Here is a 19,524-nt window from a genome sequence, read left to right on the forward strand (position 1 = left end):
CTGCTCTGCAAAGATCTTACAAGGATTAAATGTAATGGGCAGGTACGTTGCCCTCATGGCAAGTGCTTGTTAAGTATTATAGTTGTGATTACTTCTTGCATTGTAGCTCATTGGCTCATAATATAGCTAAAAATAGTAACTGTCTCTTTTTATTGAGCATCTATTTTCACAGTACACACCTTGTGCTTGTTGATTTATAGAAATTATTACTGATTTTTATGAAACCCCTGCAAGTAGGCATCATTCCATTCCATTTAGGATGGAAAGTAAAGCTCAGGATGAAAATAAAAGAAAGTAAATTGCCAGGTTCATACCTGGAGAGTGCCCTTGGCCCCATGTGTATAGCTGCTCCTGGGATCTCTCATTAAGCCACTGAGTTCTGTCTTCTCAGTGTCTCTTCTCACCATCCTGTCTTCTCCTTTTCTTTTCTCCTAGCTTGCTCTTTCCACTGTCCATGCCTTTTAAGGCAATGTTTCTCAAAGTTGTTTAGATGTCAGAAAATGTGATCTTTTCACAGAATAGCATACATTTTATTTTGGCAGACTACTAAGAAATACTGATGAAATTAATTCTATCATGTACATCTTAGAAGCATTTTTGTTAGCAAAAAATGTTTTTGTCTATGTATAATCTAGAATCCATACCCAAAAGCATGTGCACGCCCACATACACGTTCTCTCTCTCTCTCTCTCTCTCTCTCTCTCTCTCTCTCTCACACACACACACACACACACACACACACACACACACACACACACACCACGAACACAGCATGACCAATGGCTTCCCACAGTTATTAACTGATGAATAAATTATTCATCTCCTCATCTGCTAATATTCACTATTAGGCAAGATCAAGAAAGTACCAAAAACTTAAGAAAAACATAATTAGAGGAGAAAAACTTGAGTTTCAAAAATCTCTTACATTAGTTTATCTGAGTGCCACTTTTGTGGAAGGCGAAACTGCTTTGTGGATGGGAAGTTAGAAACACCAGATTCACTGGCAACATTGAACTCCAACATCGACTCTGTTTTAATCAGCTTTTTTTGTTGCTGTGACCCAATACCAGACAAGCATGACTTAGAGTAAGATAGGTTTATTTAGGGCTAACAATGTTAGAGGTACAGGAGGTTTCAGAGGTCAGCCTGTGGTTAGCTGCACATGTCAGCAGAGCAGTTTGGTGGCAGGGCTTTAGTGTATGGTAGAGGAAGGAAAGCCACATCTGCTCCTGGCAGCCAAAAGCCAAGAGAGAAACCTGAAGCAGCCTGGGATAGATATAATCCTCATGGCCACACCTAATGACCTGCCCCCTCCAGCCACGGCTTGTTGCACTGGGGGACATACTCTCAACACATGAGCCCTTGGGTGACATACCAGACCTAAACCATAACTCTCTGAGAGTGGACAGGTTGGCTGATTGCAGAGATGCAGACTCTAAATACTCCCTTGACTGTGGACTTTCCGGCTCACCTTGTGGAACACTATTTTTTAATCTTGTGCCTCTGATTATCTCCCCTAAAGAAACAAAGAGGTTCTGATTGTGTTAGGAATTTTAGCTGTAGGGGATTGAGAAAGGTCTGTGGTCTTCAGAACACTTGACCCCACAGGTGCCCTGTGATCCGTTCTCACCTGGTGGTGGTTTAGGCTGTTGTTAATTTAGCTGGTGCTCCAGTCATTGCGAGAAAATATCAGTCTCATCAGAACACAGAAACATGTGTCTGCTTTTGATTTCAGTACCAGTCTTCCCCTGCTGCAAAGCTGTCAGAGTAAATCACAGGCTTGCACCTGTTCCCTCACCTGTGTGCCACCCTGGCTTGTGTGGCTGCAACAGCAAGCACACTTCCAATTTCTTATATGAAGGTGTGTGTGTGTGTGTGTGTGTGTGTGTGTGTGTGTGTGTGTGTGTGTTACATTGCAGCTTCAGAGTTGTCATCAGATGCATTCTGTATTTCTTCAGGGATACCCTAATGTGGTGCTTCTGAGAGAGAAAACAGATCACAGCCCCTCCCTCAGGGCTGCTGGGTAATATTGATCTTAAATTTGACCTGTCAGCACATCTCTGAGCAGGTAAACACCATGTTCTATCCGGCCTGGATACAAGTGAATACCCAGCCTCATGATTATTTGCTTCCTTTGGTGGACACATTTACTGGCCTTTTGTATTGTTACAACCAAACAGAAATGGAAAATGTAATGTTCTGTATAATATTTATTGATTTTTCCCTGAGTTAAAAGCAAAGTTTCAAATGTAGCCTTGGAAACAGCTATGATTTTAGCATGGAGAATTTGTATAGCTTCCTGGAATCATTACTCAAACTTAGATCAGACTGAGGACAGCTGGCACAATGGCAGCTTTGACTCTCAGAAGCCAGCAGAGCTCCCAAAGGCACAGGCTAAGTAAGTCTGTACCTGTTAGAGTGAAATAGTCCCTATGCTTCTGGTTTCCCTCTGTGCCATGTAGACAACGTGGTAGCCTTGAGGGATGTCTTGCCTTCAATACACACAATTACTGGCTCTCTTTCCACTTCCCCTGCTCTTCAAGGCCAGCTGAGGTCACAATTCTGGCATGAAGATCCAGCTTTCTCATCATGGTGGAGTTCAGCCTCAAAGTTTCCTTGTGGTCTGGGACAGTCCTTCCCAATCTGCACTGTGTATATGAATTGCCTTGGAATCTTGTAAATAGGAAACTTCTGATTCAGTAGTCTGGGATGTAGCTAGAGCCTGTGCATGTCTAACAAGCTCCTAGATGATCCCCAAACCAATGGTCAATGGATAGCAGTTCAAATACAGCAAGGGACTGGTGGAAGGTGGAAACCCAGGCCAGGTACTATTGGCAGTATAATTCACACAGCACACCAGCTTCACTGAATGTTGTAAGCCATCCATCCTCAACAGGTGGAGAATAAAGGGAGCTTGACTTTCTTCAGATCTTTATTGCAACTGCAAGAGACAGTGCTTCTAGACTCTGGCTATCCATTATAATCACCCAGGGAGATTTCCAAGGCTAGGGACCTCGCCTTCAACAATTAGGCAAAGCTCCCCAGGTGACTCCAACATGCAGCCAGGGCTGAGGAGTCACTGACTTGAATTATTAAAATACTTTTCACATGCACCACTAATGTGGCAGTGAACATGAGTGCTGCCTGTAATCACAGCAGCAAATGACTGGAGAATGCATACTTTGTTGTTTTATAGAACAGACACACATCCATTGGTTATTCCTTATAGCAAGTGCATATGGTAGACCACTATTGTAGGAAGGTTCTCAGAAATATTTTTTGCCCCCAAAAAATAAGTTGTGTGAATATTCATGAGGCACATAGACTACTTTTAAATAAATCCTCTTTTGCACATAGAGAAAGATATAGATGGATTAAGAACTATAGTATACAGTTCTTAGTTCCAAGTTTCCCCTCCCCATTGCTAAGCAATGGCTCATTATACTTTATTTAGAAAATGGGGGCTTTGGAAAACAACTCATCTCCCTACCCTCCTGGCCATGGATCTGCTCATGCCTGTGTCCCTCCCTCCAGGTTGGTCGAAGGCCAGCTTTTCCACGCCTTTGTGTGATCACAGTCCTGTCACTTCCTCAGTGACTACCCTTGTCCAACCCCTGCACCTGTATCACTGGTCTCTTCTTCCATGTTGGACCACTCCTGACAGCATATGAACAATTTCAGAGCTCTTGGGGCAGGAGACTTCTCAAAGAGCCACTTACAGTTTCCTCTACCCATTCACTCTTTAATTCACTCCAAATAGCTTCCCATCTACCGTTTTACTGACCTTGCTTTTTTCAGAGTCACCAGTGACTTCCATGTGGCCAAGTACAATGGTCAGTCTTCTCCTCCCATTTTTATCAGCTTTCTATGAACTACTCCCTCTTACTCAACTCAGTCTCCTCTCTGAGGACCCAATGTCTCAGCATTGAGACTGGGACTTTCTTTTTTCTATCTGCTCTCTCTCCTAGGTGGCTGTAAATATTCTCTCTATTCTTATGACTCCTGAATTCTAAATTTATCCCAGACATTTTCTCCAGCTGCCTGATTGGTGCTTGAATGACACTGGCTTCCAGATAAAACCTAACCAGTGCAAAGCCAAATTCAGTAGCACTCCCATCCCACAAAGTAAACATCCAACATGGTAAATAGCACCACCATCAACTCAAGTCAGGAATCTGGGAGTTAGCTTTGATTCTTCTTCCAGTAGCCCCCAAATAAGTCTAACAAATTCTACTGTAGGAACATAGTTAGACTTTTAAAGTGTATTCTATCAGTCTCCTTCCAACCATCATCTCTCAGGTAATGAGAGTTACCTTCTAGGGCCCAAATCTATGCTTGCTCTTCACTCTCCAGTCGCCCGTTCAGACAGAACTGATTTTTTGTTGTTGTTGTTGTTGGGGGGGGGGTGTCTGGGGATGGAACCCAGAGGCATTTGACCTCCAAGCTACACCCCCTGCCCAATTTTCTGTTCTTTATTTTGAAACAGGGTCTCACTGAGTTGCGAAGGGCCTCACTAAGTAGCTGAGGCTGTCTGCGAACCGTGATCCTCTGGTCTCAGCCTCCTGAATGCTGGGATTACAAGCGTGTACCACCATGCTTTTCTTTTCCAAGACATGCTGATCCTTTTCAAAGTATTCCTTCATATTTCTGATAAAACCCCAACTTGTCATGGGGCCATAGAGTGCACACATGCTGCCTTATCTGTCTCCCTGCCCTTGTGCCATGCAGCCCTCCCCTCTCTGGTTACACACAGCCACCATCCAGGCCCCCTTTCAGTGCCTCCAACTCACTTTTCCATATACCATCCCCTTGCCTAGCATGTCTTCCTCTAGCGCTGCCCTTAAGGACCCTTAACAGGGTCCTTTCTGGTATTTATGCATCATCCATTCACATATGTATTTGTGATAGAATCAGTGCTTCACACCTCTGTAGTGGTATTTTCTAATACACTCCAATACTTATATAAAATAAAAATAGGATATGGAAAAATAAAGACACAAAGATATAATACAATCCCATTTTAATTATGAGACTTGACTGTAGTCAGTTTACACTTAAATAAATGGGAATTGAACATACACATGGATCTTGTAACAAAGGTCAAGTTAATTTTTCTTTTACTGTGTTTTAGACTTTGTAGCAAATAGCTAATGGCTAATGTACAATAGCTAATGGCTAATGTACAGGTACTGGTCTCTGAGCCCACCAGGAACAGAGATGTTCTTGGTTTCAGTCCAGAAGTCATCTCCCTAGGGTATTTCCCTAAACAGCTCAGTTAAAGTACATCCTTGAACCCCCTCCAGTACTGTGAGCCTCTTTTCTGTGTCTTCCATTGGTTTCCATGGTGGAAAATTTTTGGCCAGATGTTAACATGAGTTCTTTCACTTGAAATAAGTTTGTTGCTTAGCTGGTGGGTATTTTCTTCTGGCTCTGACTATCCAGATTCCCTGTTGCAAGTGCTTCAGCACCACCAGTTGACAGTAATATAATCCAATCTGTAGCCTCCGGGTGGAGTCCGAGATTCAGGTGAAGGCCTTTACGTTATCCACATGGAGGGACCGAGACCCCTAGGACGTTTTCATATGACCTGCCTTCTCCTTGTTGAGACCATTCCACCTATAACCTCTCTCTTACTGGTCCTTTTATCTTCTCCTTTGATCCCACTGGCACTGGCCCCTTTAATCCACCACACTTGCTGTCCCATCTCTTTCCTTTCCAGGGCCATGGTCATGTCCAAGCCTTCACTTATATCAGGAGATCCTCGGTTTCTCTAGCATGCTATTCACATGGGCCATCTTAGAGGAAGCATGGAGACCTGGCCTTTCATTTCTACATTCTTTTACCTTTGATATCTATTCCCTTGCGGGTACTAGAGTACCATCTGGACCTTATTGTGCATAAAAGAACATCTGACTCCTTTTGATCCAGGTGTCTGCCAAGCCCCTTGGGAAATGTGTATACAGGGAGTTTGATCTCAATCTGAGTGTGGGAGAGTTTTTTCTTCATCAGATTGAGCTGAAACCTTACTCAGCCACATAAATATTCTTTTTTTATTTATCACCTGAAAAAGGACCAAGTAGAACCCAGTTTTGGCAGTTCCTAAAAAAAAAAAAAAATTGTCAAGTAAATGAACTACGTTAAAATGAGTAAAAGAGAGCCAAACATAGTAGCTTATACCTGTAATCCGAGTACTTGAGAAGCTGAGGAAGGAAGATCACAGGTTTGAGACCAGCCTCAGCAACTTAGCAAGACTAAGTTTCAAATTAAAATCCAGCTCTTAGTGTAACTTGGTGGTAAAATGCCCCTAGGCTCAATTCTTAGTACAAAAAAAAAAAAAAAAAAAGAGTAAAAGAATGTAATTGATGTACTTATACAAGAGAATGAAGAAGCCAGAAAGTTTAAAATGTAGACTCTCCATGTATAATTGACTTCCTTTTCTATGCAAAAAGGGGTTGGTTCTCAGCACTGATATGCAAAACAGGAAGAGATCATAGAATAATCCTTTTTTTTTAGAAATGCATCAGGCTTTCTTTCCAGCTTTATTTTACTTATAGCAATAGAAGTAGTTGACCTTTCCTGAGCATAGACAGTAAGGATAGGAGCTTGGAAAATATAGAACAGGAGAAAAGTCATTTGAAATTTATTTACATGTAAGCAAATGAAAATGCCCCAACCCATCTAGTTGGACTTGTGGGAACAGCGGAATGTCTGTTTCCAATACTTTTAATTAGCATTTCCTACTTGGCCCTGGGGGCCTCTGAGCCATCCACCCCCACTGTTGTTGAGTATGCCTAAAGATTGGGAGTCACCTGCAGAGAATAAAAGAAAGAGACTAGAGAGATGGGAGCCATGATTTGGTGTGAGGAAGTGGCTCTGAATTCCCTGTGAGAAGAGGGAGGCAGTGTGGCCATGTCACAGGGAAGTCCCGTCTATCCAGAGAATGGTGCAGTCTACCTTCCAGAAGAAGCTAGATAGGATTGCCAAAAGTGAGGCAGGAAGCTCAGTACTACATCCCCAAACCCTCTATGTTTATTAGCTTCCCAGGCCTCCTAAGAGTGAGCCAGCATTTAGAAGGTCCTTTGGTATCTCCATATAGGAATGATTGCAGAGCCAGTGTGCTCCAGGAAGGAGCCTAGAACTGAAGTCCCTCTGGCTGGTTGGCCTTTCATGGGGAGAATTTGGCTGGGAGAATACTCTCCAAACTAACACTTAATTGGAACATGTATTTGCCAGGGAATGGGGCAAGAATCAGTCTTTGGTTGCATCTCTTATGAGACAGAGAAGCAGCAGGGTCTGTGCCTAGGCCAGTCAGGGAGTGTGAAGAATTTGGGAAATTTCATGCAACCAGCAAAATGCTTCCCTCTTCCCAAACTCCACAGAAGCTCCATCTGTGGCCAGGCTGGGGACACAAATCCCCATCCCTGAAAATAATCCAGCAATATTAGTACCTAATATGAGCTGATGACAATCCTCACAGAAACTCTAGTGGATAGATATTAGTTTTCCCATTTGATAGTTAAGAAAACTGAATGAGAAGGTAGAAGCAGAGGGGGTATTTCCTAACGCATTCTATGAAGCCACAGTGCCCTGATAGCAAAACCAAATAAAGACATTATTTAAAGAAACTAGAGATCAATATCTTTCATGAATATAGATGCAGAAATCCTCAATAAAATATTAGCAAATCAAATCCAACAGTGCATAAAAAATTATACACCATAACCAAGTAGGATTTATTCAGATATGCAAGGCTGGTTCAGCATTTGAAAATGAATTAATATAATTCATCAAATCAATAGGCTAAAAAAAGAAAAGGTGCATGATTATATCAACAGATGCAGAAAAAGGATCTGACAAAACCTGGCACCAATTCATGATTAAAAACTCAATAAGAATAAAGGTGAATGCCCCCAACTTGACAAAGAATATCTTCAAAAAACCTATGGCTAACACCATACTTAATGATGAGAAACTAGAAAATTTTCCACTAAAAAAAATTAAAATTAAGAAATAAAATAAAATAAGGAATAAGACGAGAATATTTCCTTCCACCACTCCTTTTTAACATTATACTGAAAGTCAACAAGTCAAGAAAAAGAAATTAAATATATAGAGATTAGAAAAAGAAAAAAAACTGTTTTTGTCAATAATTGATAATTTATGCAGAAAATCTAAATAATTTATTTATTTAAAAACTTCTAGGATTAATAAGTGATTGTATCATGATTGTGGGGTAAAAGTTTAATATATATATGTGTGTGTATATATACATATATATATACATATATATATATATGCCTATTATTTTCCTATACACCAGTAATGAATAAGTAAAAATTAAGGAGAGAGAGGGCTTACTAGGGGAACCAGAGTTTGATAGCAGGCCTTCAGCTCTCCTGCCCAGCCCCATCTCTGGCCATTCTTTACTAACACAGGACAGATGAGGGTCTCAGCCCCTGAGCCTCATGCTTTGTCCCCTAGCCCCTTCTATCTTGCTTCTATCAAATTCCATGAAAGACTAAATATGCTTTTAAAAAGTGCACTGTGCAGCCATTTGTACAAGCAGGAGATTTCCTGCTATTCTGGAAGGAGCCATAATGCTCCGTCATCAAACAAGGAGCAGAACGTTGACCTGGTGGAAAGTAATTATTACCTATTTCTGGCTGAACCTCAGCAGAACCTCACTTGGATTCTGCCTTCAATGTCCAGGCTAAAAATGTTCAAGCCAAGCTGAGCATGGTGGCACATGTCTGTAATCCCAGTACTTGGGAGGCTGAGAAAGGAGGATCACAGGTTCAAAGCCAGTGCTAGCAACTTTGTAAGACTTTGTTTCAAAACAAAACCAAAAAGGGCCAGTGGTGTAAATAAGAGGCAGAATTACCTCTGGGCTCAATCCCAAGTCTGTCTGTCTGTCTGTCTGTCTGTCTGTCTGTCTCTCTCTCTCTCTCTCCCTCTCTCTCTCTCTCTCTCTCTCTCACACACACACACACACACACATGTCTAGGCTATAAACCTCATAAAAGCAATAATTATTGCTAATAATTTCTAAAGATGTGAGAGGTATTTAAAAGATAGACTGCAGAAAGAACTTTGTTCATGCCACCCCCAGGTCTGCCCTGAGCTGAAGGCTCCTGCCTTGAGAAATGTGTCCATCCCCTTCTCTGTAGCTTTGTCTGCATCTTAGGAAAGGACGGAGAGGAGGCTAGCAAACTCAGTTTAGCCCCATTGTGGTGAGACTGTGTGGAGTGAGAGTATATTCCTTTGGGATTGTATGGGGGGGGCACTTGGGGTGGAACCCAGGGGCTTTTCTACCTCCAGGCTATACTCCCAGACCTATTTTATACTTTATTTGGAAACAAGGTCTCACTAAGTTGCTGAGAGCCTCACTCAGTAGTTGAGGCTGGCTTCGAATCTGTGCGATCCTCCTGTCTCAGCCTCCCAAGCGCTAGAATTACATGCGTTCACCACCACACCTGGCTCTTCCTTTGGGATTCTTAAATAAAGATTCAACAAGTTAATAATTCCATAACACTTTTGTTATTGTTGGCTTCCAAGTCAAAAGAAACACTTCCCCAACCACACCACTGGAGGTTTTCTTCACAGCAAATCTGAAGGTCTACCAGGTACAGTCATTAGAAACTCTACAAGGTGTGACAATAAATGTTACTACTTAGGGGTAAACAAATCTTTGTTACAAGCCAATTATGACAGTCTTAAAATGAAAGCCTCTACTAGGGGTGGTTTTTATCTGGCCTCCAAGAGAACATGGTGAGATGCACTCAGATCCTCTGGAGGCTGTCACAGTGCCATCCTGGGATTCTGATGGCATGAGGAGCCTGGCAGTGCAGCATGGGAACTCTGTGGAGTTGGGGCACCAGTGTTGCTAATAGCTATTATTTATTAAGTGCCCACTGTGCTCCTGACGTTTGTGAATTGCAATTTCCAGAAAGCTTCTGATCGTCTCAGCAGCCGTGAGTTAGGAATTGTTTCTCATTACACAGATGGGAAAGCAAAGACCCTAAGAAATTAAAGAAGCAGCCTAACACTGCAGCTCATCAGCAGCACACTGTGCCAGCTCCCCTCACTTCAGTACAGCAGTTCTTTAGCATGGCCTGGGACCATTTGCCTTGGGGTCGATGTGATTATTTGAGCAGTCATTTATCCTTCAGGCCAAGAGAGAGAAAAAATGCTTCTGATAACAAATGTGCATACATTATGAGGTCTCTTTCATGAGGTTTCCTGGGCCTTGGAAACAGTTCTGGTAATGTTCTAATCCTGTGGCGGCCCTCAAGGACTTTTTGGAGAGCCTGCTGGGAGGAACACCTCAGTGGCCTATCTGCTTTTTCTTTCATCAAGGTTGTTTATATTCAAGGTATACAGCATGGTGGTGTTTTGATATGCATAGACTTAGTGAATTGATTATTATATGCAAGCAAGTTAACTTGTCCATTTCCAAGAATGCCTGAAATCTACCCTTAGGAATTTTCAGGATAAGACATAGCCCCTGCTATAGATTCCTTCATCATTCAAAATTTTGTGCCTTGTCAGTTTCTCTCACCCTAAAACCCATGGTAATAAGCATTGTAACTCTGTTTCCATGTGCTTGACTTTTTTTTTTTAATTCTACTTATAAGCGAGATCATGCATCCTGCTGTGCTTTTCTCTCTGTGTCTGGCTTATTTCACTCAGCATAATGTTCTCTAGGTTCAGTCATGTTGTTACAGATGGCAGTATTTTTTTTTTAAAGACTGAATATTTGGGCTGTGTGTGTGTCCATTCATCTATTGGTGGACATTTAGTATGCTCTTCCAACAGAAAGCAGGACCTCCTCTCCCAGAGAATATGCTGGCCTCTGTGAGCATGCGGCAGTGCTGGGAGACCCCAGGCAGCCAGATGAGCCCTCAGCCCTTTCCTGTGTCCCTCCAAGAACTGAGAGGAGGAAAACTGGCACAGAGGAGGGCGTCTGGTAAGGGAGGAGCACCCCTAGACCTCCCAGACCAGCTACCTCTGCCAGTGCCTTTTTCTCTGTCCCTCTCCCTCACTTACTGGTTTATTTTCTCCTTGAGATGTTCTCAGAACAGCCTGGAGGTATGGAATCTGAAAAGAGCCCCAGTTTGTGGAAGTGTAAATGCTTGGGGTAACATGACCACACCATGGGCAGTACTGATAAAGGGTAACCACCTGCCCAGGGGACACCCTGGGGCAGTGAAAAGCTCCTCAGCCTTCAAGTCAAAACTCAAATCCTGCTCCTGCCAGTGTCCCCCTGGGGGGCCCTCACAGAAGCCACCTGACAGCCCAACACACACTGGGCCCATGGGCCTCAGATCTATCCCTGAACCTTCCCTGCACTGGCCATGTCACAGGTAGGCTGCCCACTGCAGACCTTGTCTCACAGGCTCCCTTGCACCCCATAGCTTTGCCCAGAAGGGTCTGGAAGCAGGTCAGCCGTAGAAACTGGGTCTTCTCCCACTGTTCTGTTCTGGGGGCATCCCAGCAGTGTCTCAGTTTCTCAGGCTTTGGCTCCTACAGAATAGACCTTCATAGTTCCTATGAATAGACCTGTCATGGGGATCCCAACAATAAAGACTCCTTCATCCAACCAGCCCCTGGCAATGGCTGACTGTGGGGTGCCTTTTTTGGCTGCTTCACTTTTCCATAATCTCTGTAAGTCATGACCTCATTACCTTCCCTGACCTTAGGTACTCAGGTCCAGGCTGGCGCCACTGGTCAGCCCTGAAACAAAGCCTTACTAGCATCCCCCAGAACATCCCTCAGAGGCTCCCATTTTAGAGATGAAGATCCTGAAGCTCAGAGATGAGCAGGGATTTGTTCGGTCAGCTGGAATCTAGACATCTGCCTATCTAGAGCAAGCCTGGCCTCCTACCCACTCTTTCAGCTACAACTGTAAGCTCCTGTCTCCCCATCTCTAAAAGAGTCAACAAAACACATACTGCAGCATTGTTTATGAAGAAATAGAGAGTACCTGTATCCACACACCTTGGGATACCTCCATTTGGGGAATCCACCTTGTTACCCAGCCTCAGTGAACAGATGCTGCTACTGAGTACTGCTTACTGCATGCCTTTCTGTGGCCTCCACAGAGCATCTAGTTTGGGGTTGGCAGCTCTCTGTGTAGAACCAGCCCATGTGTGGTGGGTAGTGCCTGACATTCTGTTACTTTCCAGAGCATTTGGTTGCACCCGGAAGGGGCTTAGTTAGTTCTCAGCCAGGCCTGGTGGCATATGCCTGTAAACCCAGTAATTGGAAACTGAGAAAGGAGGATTGCAGGATCAAGGCCAGCCTCCACAATACCAACCCTCAGCAACTTAGCAACACCCTGTTTAAAAATATAAAATAGCCGGGCATGGTGGTGCACGCTGGTAATCCCTGCGCTTGGGAGGCGGAGACAGGAGGATCGCGCAGGTTTGAAGCCAGCTACGCTGGTTTAAGAGACCCTGTTTCCAAATAAAAATATAAAAATATGTCTGGGAGTGTAGCCCGGAGGTAGAAGGGTTTCCAGGAACCCCAGTACCACCAAAAAAATTAAATAAATAAAATAAAAAATAAATAAGTAAATAAAAGAGGCTGGGAGTGTAGCTTGGAGGTAGAATGCCTCTAGTACCAAAAAAACATTAACTCTCTTTTGATTTGTCTTGTCGGGGTCTAAGTTCTTAGTTGTTTCTACAGGTACAGAGCTTATGGGTCAGTTGTTTCCTGAAGTATGTTGAAGTGGTAGTGCTATTTCTTTCGGAGCTCTCGCATCACAGAGAGCTCATTATGGCATAAGATACAGAAGCATAAAACTCTGCTAAAGCAATCTTCCTGATTCCATCCTTACTGTGTAGCCTAGAATGCAGGCTCAAGATAGAAACCTGAAAGCAGCTTTTCTCTTCCCCTAATATCATGGAATTTACTCAGAAACCCCCCAAATATCTTCTAGGGAAATACACATCCATTTTACAGAGGAGAACAAATCAAGGCTGACAGAGGTTAAATGGCCTGTTTAAGGTCACACCATGTTGGTGGCAGAAGCAAACCCAGACCCTGCAAGCTCCTAACCCTTGTTCCCCGTTGGTCTGGTCATGCCTGTGTGCAAGGGCCGTGTCTTAGATCTGGGAGAAGAGCTAGAAGAATTGCTCTTTGACTGTCATTGGCCAAACCCCAGCAGAATAGGAGGGAACCAGGTTAGGCCACAGCCCTGTGATTCCAACAGTCCCAAATGACTACCACGGTCACAGAAACATAGTTGTGTCTTTCAGTTAAGATCTTGCCTACAACTCTCTTAATTTTATTTACTAGGTTGTCTGGCACATAATAGCATACATTATTAATAGAGTAGCTTAATACCATCTATTAAACAGGCATACTCTTTGCATTGTAAAGCGAACCTCTCTTTTACGATGTACTTTACAATGCCATGTGACAGCGGCATGTGCTCAGAATATTCTAACAGGGTTCCATTTGATCTTACATGAAAACACAGGGACCATCTCCTGTCCAACACGATGGACTAGAGTTTCACGCATAGGCGCATCTTTAGGCAGCTGTGCTCCCTTAGACCAATGCGTATCTGAAGGGCTTGAGACAGGCTGAACCTCTGGTTCTGAAACTCTTATTCTCCCCCACTGCCCAAGTTTGTCCACTACCTCCAATGGTGAGTCACGGAGATTTCATCTGCCACCCGCGGCCTTGCGAGCACTACAACCATGGAACTGTGGTGGAGTTTTACTGCGATCCTGGCTACAGCCTCACCAGTGACTACAAGTATATCACCTGTCAGTACGGAGAGTGGTTCCCTTCCTATCAAGTCTACTGCATCAAGTCAGGTGAGAGCCCTTTGCCCTCCCGTCAGTCAGCCTGCACACAGTCCTAAGCTGCATCCACCCCCCAAGCACTGGTGATGGTTGTATACTACTCTGCTGGACATAGCATATAACAGAAATATTTATTACTGCTGGATATCTAGAGACACGCAGGTAATACTCATGTGAACTGGCAAGGGGAGAGGTGCAGAGAGTCTAAGAGGACAGCCCCTGAGCGTGATGAGGGGAGGGAGAAAGCCAGGAGGCTTTCAAAAGGATAAGAATCTGTCATTCTCTTGATACCTCTTACAGGCTCTTGATGGCCAGAGATAGCAGAATGAGAGCCAAGAAACAGGCATGTTCCCTTGATTCTCCTCTCCCTTGCTTCACCCACCATCCTTTACCCCAACCAAGACTGTCTCAGAATATCACTAAAGGTTTTAGCCCTGCTTCTCCCCTCCCCAGCCCTTGGTGCATTTCAGAATAGCTTCATTCTCTGCTCGAGAAGTGAGCACATTACTTAGGCCCATGCCAGCTCTGGAGCATAAGCAGGCAGGCCTGTCTTCATCCTGGCAGAGCCCATTCAGAAGATGATTTTAGTGATATGTGAATCCTAACAAGATTTGCAGGCACTGTGCTAGGTGCAAGGTCTCTGCTGAGCCCCAGGAGGCAGGATGTACACTCTGTGTGTCTCTTGTGCCAGCTGAATTGATCACAGGAGCATACAGGGGACTGTGACACCTGTCACAGTCAGAGAGCCTCATGCACAGCTTTGTTCTCTCTCATGGCAGAGCAAACATGGCCCAGCACGCACGAGACCCTCTTGACCACATGGAAGATCGTGGCGTTCACAGCGACCAGCGTGCTGCTGGTTCTGCTGCTTGTCATCCTGGCCAGGATGTTCCAGACCAAGTTCAAGGCCCACTTCCCCCCCAGGTCAGTGGAGCAGAGACAGCAGGTGGGGAGTGCAAAGCGAGGTTCTAAGTTGGAACAGAGAAAAGTTGAAGACATCTTCCTGGGATGCTTGGGGTGTCGGGGATCAGAAAACCATGCTGGAAACAGGCTTCGTATCCCTCCTTTTCCCAGACCATTCTTTGGTGGGCATTGTGGAGACTAGATAAGGGGAGCAAGCCAGGGCTGCACACTGAACACTGCCCCACCAGAGACACCATTCCCATCAACGTCCACCAGGGGTGCCATGCCCATCAATGTCCACCAGGGGTGCTATTCCCATCAATGTCCACCAGGGGTGCCATGCCCATCAACGTCCACCAGGAGTGCCATGCCCATCAATGTCCACCAGGGGTGCTATTTCTATCAATGTCCATCAGGGGTGCCATTCCCATCAATGTCCACCAGGGGGCCATTTCTATCAACATCCACCAGGGGTGCCATTCCCATGACATCTATCTGTATGTGGCCCTGCAGGATTAGACAAGCACACAGACAAGGAGACAAGGTCAGAGTGCACCACACAGCAAAGGTCAGTTGCTGTGTGTTGGGAAGTCTCAAGAGGGAATGCTTTTGGCATGGAAGGAATCAGGAAATAGCTAGTGAGACTACCTGAAAGTCAGATCTGAACTATCAGGGATGTTTCCCTGCACCAGTGAGCTGAGGCTGATGTCTTCACCCTCAGTTGTTGTCATCACTGGGACCTAGGCCTAATGCTTCAGAACAGGGCATTTATCACCCCTCCCCCCCTCCTCCAGGACTGTCTATCCCAGGACCACATGTACCACTTAGTGGAGGAGAAAGCTCTCTCTCTCCCCTCCAGACAACCTCAGTGTACCTCTCACACCTTCCAGGCACATGAGGAGTGGGGCAGTGGAGCTTGGAGCTTGGAGGAGAAAGCATCCATCCCTTCCCTTAGCCTTACACCTCCAGGCCCGCCTCATCCCACCTAGCAATGCTAGGTGAGTATTAGTTAGCTTGTCATCACTGTGATAAAATACCTGAGATAAACAACTTAAAAGGAGGAAAGCTTTACTTTTGGCTCATGGGTTCAGAGCCATGGTTCAGTCCATGGTTGCTTACTTCGGTCCTGGGGTGAGGCAGGCATCATGTCAGAGAGCATGCGGTGAAGCAGAGCTTTTTGTCTCAGATGGATGGGAAGAGAAAGAAAGGGGAAGGGCCTGAGGACCCCTCAGCCTCGTCAAGGGCATGCTCCCAATGACCTAACTTGCACACTGTGCCCCAACTCCTAAAGTCCTTACATCTCCCAGTAGGACTGGAGACTGGGAATCAAGCCTTCGACACATGTGCTTTTTAGGGGCATTTCAAACCATAACAGCAGGTGTAGCAGCAGTAGCCCATGTGGTCTGACAGGCACCCCACCCACCTAGCCATAGCAGTGTGCTAGGTGGGCATCACCAGCACCCTCCCCAGGCCAGGAGTGTGTTGGTGCCATCCCGTGCCATTGCCAAGCCCTTGCTGAGGTACCGGAACCTTCTTTCCTCTCAAACCTGCCATCCTCTCTCTCGGCCTTCAGCATTATTATTTATTAATCAAGGGACCATGTTCTATCACTGAGCAATTACAGTATCTCAAGAAGTCCAAAGGATTACAAAGAGAAAGCTGAACTACATGGCTATGATTTATAGTACATTAAAGTGCTTTCAAATGGCCCACAGAAGCTATTTTTCTGCATATACTTGGAAGAAATTTCCAGGATATCGACTAAATATTGAGGTTTTTTAAAAAAGTTCACCAAACTCTTTCACCTGATGTTCTTAATCCCTCGACTATTCCCATCTTTCATCAATTTCTAGTTTGGGGAAAGTTGATGCCACCTGTCCACATGAATAGTAAGATTGTCAAGGGCAAGCCAAGAATGGGATTTGTTCTCTATGTCCCAGAGAGCAGACACTGTGGAGATGTTTGATGACAGGTCAGCGAAGGTGTAGGAAGTCCTGAGTGAGGAGAAGAGGCCAGTGTGGGCAGCAGAGGGCAGAGAGGAGGGGAGGTCATTTGTCAAGGATGCACTGTCAGTGGCTAGTAGAGGGACACAGGGCACGGAAGTGAAGCAAACCCTTCTCTCCTGCCTCCCACCTGCCGGGACGCAGTCTCCTGGGCCTTGGAAGTCTCCTGTCCTCTCCTGGTAGCTTCAAACTGGAACAAGGAGCTCACCACCATCACTGCCAAGACTTTGTAGGATATGTCAACTAGTCAATGGACTCAAGAACTTTCCTTACCCCTCCACCTCTGGTCTCAGCACTCGGCTCTGGCTCCCAGCAGGGGCAATAAGGAGCTGAGCTCTGTCAGCCACCTGCTTGCCACTCCAGATTTATTCTGGGGTCAGGCAGAGCGCAGGCATTGGTCAGACACCATGTGGGCTCAAGCCCCACAGTCTGAACATGCCGCATGATGGGACACACAGCAGCCAGGCCAGGAGCCATGTGTGTGCCCCCAAGAAAAGCACCTGTGAGGCAGCGGAGCCACCCAGAGCCTTCACACAGCAGCACAGGCCAGGCTGGGCCTAGACCACCATGCTGGGTGAGCTCAGAGGTGGCCATGAGCCCAGGAAACTTGAATGAGGTTCAAGCTATTGTTCTATCTTGTCTAAAATCAAGGGAATTTTATACCATAGCAGAAAACATAAAAAAAGCATATCAAGCCAGCTGTCTTCCCCGGGCACTTAGGGCCCACCACTCCTTAGACATTGGACAGTGTTATTCCACCTTCTACAGACATGGGGGCACAGCAGAGGCATGCTGGGATGCTTGTGTTGGACTGGGCCATGTGGTCTCCCCCACCCCATACACACACATAAGTTCATAGCCCTAAGGCCAAGCTCAGAGACCACAGGAAATAGATAGGAAGCACCAGGAGGGAGCAGAGTCAGAGGCCACAGGAAGAGCTGGAGCAGGAAGATACAGTGACAGGAGCAAAGCCTCCTTCTCCAAATGTAGCCCTGGGGACAGTGCTGTCTGCCAGAGCAGACCAGGAGCCTGGCCCTTCTGCACCACCATCCCCCCCTTGAGGGTCCCGAGGCCCCGGTTCTGGTGGGGAGCCCTGGCGGCCTCCTTTTGGGCTGATGTGGCACTCTCATATGCTGACACCATTTCCTCCACACAGGGGCCCTCCCAGGAGTTCCAGCAGCGACCCGGACTTCGTAGTGGTGGACGGCGTGCCTGTCATGCTCCCGTCCTATGATGAGGCTGTGAGTGGAAGCTTGAGTGCCTTAGGCCCAGGGTACCTGGCCTCCATGGGCCAGGGATGCCCCTTACCTGTGGATGACCAGAGTCCCCCAGCATATCCCGGCTCTGGGGACACAGACACAGGACCGGGAGAGTCAGAAACCTGTGACAGCACCTCGGGCTCTTCTGAGCTGCTCCAGAGTCTATACTCACCTCCCACGTGCCAAGGGGGCGCCCCCACCTCCGACAGCCCTGATGCAATCACAGGCACGGCGGGGGAGGTAGCGTCCTCCAGCCCAGGCATCGACATTGCAGATGGTGAGTGTGCCCCGAGACTGAGCCGTGTCTCCTCGCCTCCAGCCCCTCTCTGTAACACAGGCCCCTGCTCCCCAGCACAGGGCCAAGCCAGTTACCTCTCATTCAGCCCATTGCTTCCTGCTTGCTCTACCTGTAGAGGTTCACCGGCAAGGCCAGTTACTGTAAGGAATGAGGCCACTGATGGAAATTTCTGAAAAACACCAAGCCACCCAGAATTGAAAGGCTGCAGTAGATGTACTTTGCTTTGGAGGCCTCTGTAGGATAGAGGATGTTTGCCTTCTTTATCCCTGCACTAGGCAGCACTTCTGAAAGTGGGGGTTTAAGACTAGGGTAACATACACATGCAAAGGGAGATGACCTGGATGTGTGTATGAGGGCCTGGCAGTGTCCCAGGACCAGAGAGGTATGTAGAAGTTATTTCTACCCTCTGTGAAGTAAAAGATGCATGAAATCTTTTGCAAGGAAGGGTAGAAATGTAGCTCATAACAAGATAGGGAAAATGTGTCCAATTAATTAGGGCTCTGTTTCCTAGGCTAGACCAGCACTAGCACAACTTTGCAAATGAGAGCTTTTGTTCCAGCGTATGTTGACAGTAAGTGGAAGAAGCAACCTGGAAACAGAGGCCTCTTAGGTCCCTGCAGAGTTTCTTCCCTGAAAACCACAATGCCTCCCTGTGTTCAAATTTGTAACATTTTGTCCTGTATGACCACTAGAGCCTATATTTAAAGTCTAACATTTCATTTTTTATGAACTGGGCACAATTGTTTTCTAGCAAGTAGATATTACACAAGATAGTTGGTTTATTTGATTTTTATCTGGTACATGGCACTTAACATTTTCTTCTTCTTGCTGATTTCTGGCATTGTGGATATTTTAATGAAACTCATAATTCCACATTGCTAGAATGTTTTTGGTTGTACTAAGCTAATAACCACCTCTGCTTTGACAGAGATCCCTCTAATGGAAGAAGATCCCTAACCAGTGAACTCCCAATGATCCGACTGCCTGTTTGGGGAAAGGAACCTGGACTTGGAGTGAGGCCGCAGAAGGACAGAGCTTGGGGCATGAAGGACATTTCCTAATTTATCTCCTTGGGGACAGTGATTCACATCCTACGTCTTGAACCCAACAGTGAGGCTGACAGACTGCAGTGGCAGTGCTCTTAAATAACACTGGAGGATTTGTCAAGATCATTTGGGAACAAAGGGCAGAGGGGAAACCCCGTGCCATCCTGGGTGAAGATGTTACGTGTCTCCTGCTACGAATAA

General features: G+C 45.7%; 1 protein-coding gene across 2 annotated transcripts in view; it reads left to right on the plus strand.

Moving 5' to 3' along the window:
- Positions 1–19,234, plus strand: part of SUSD4 (sushi domain containing 4) — a gene marked incomplete at both ends in the record, with an annotated part of 131,387 nt that extends 112,153 nt beyond the window's left edge. The window contains 4 exons of one of the 2 annotated variants that reach the window (XM_080699518.1): positions 13,629–13,826; positions 14,594–14,738; positions 17,877–18,256; positions 19,206–19,234. In XM_080699518.1, coding sequence (XP_080555644.1) covers positions 13,629–13,826; positions 14,594–14,738; positions 17,877–18,256; positions 19,206–19,234 — 752 coding nt within the window. The remainder of the gene's footprint in view (positions 1–13,628; positions 13,827–14,593; positions 14,739–17,876; positions 18,257–19,205) is intronic. The other variant, XM_080699519.1, reaches the window with a different exon arrangement.
- Positions 19,235–19,524: the final 290 nt, after the last annotated feature.

This window comes from Muscardinus avellanarius, assembly GCF_963383645.1.
Source record: "Muscardinus avellanarius genome assembly, chromosome: 7".
NCBI lineage: Eukaryota > Metazoa > Chordata > Mammalia > Rodentia > Gliridae > Muscardinus > Muscardinus avellanarius.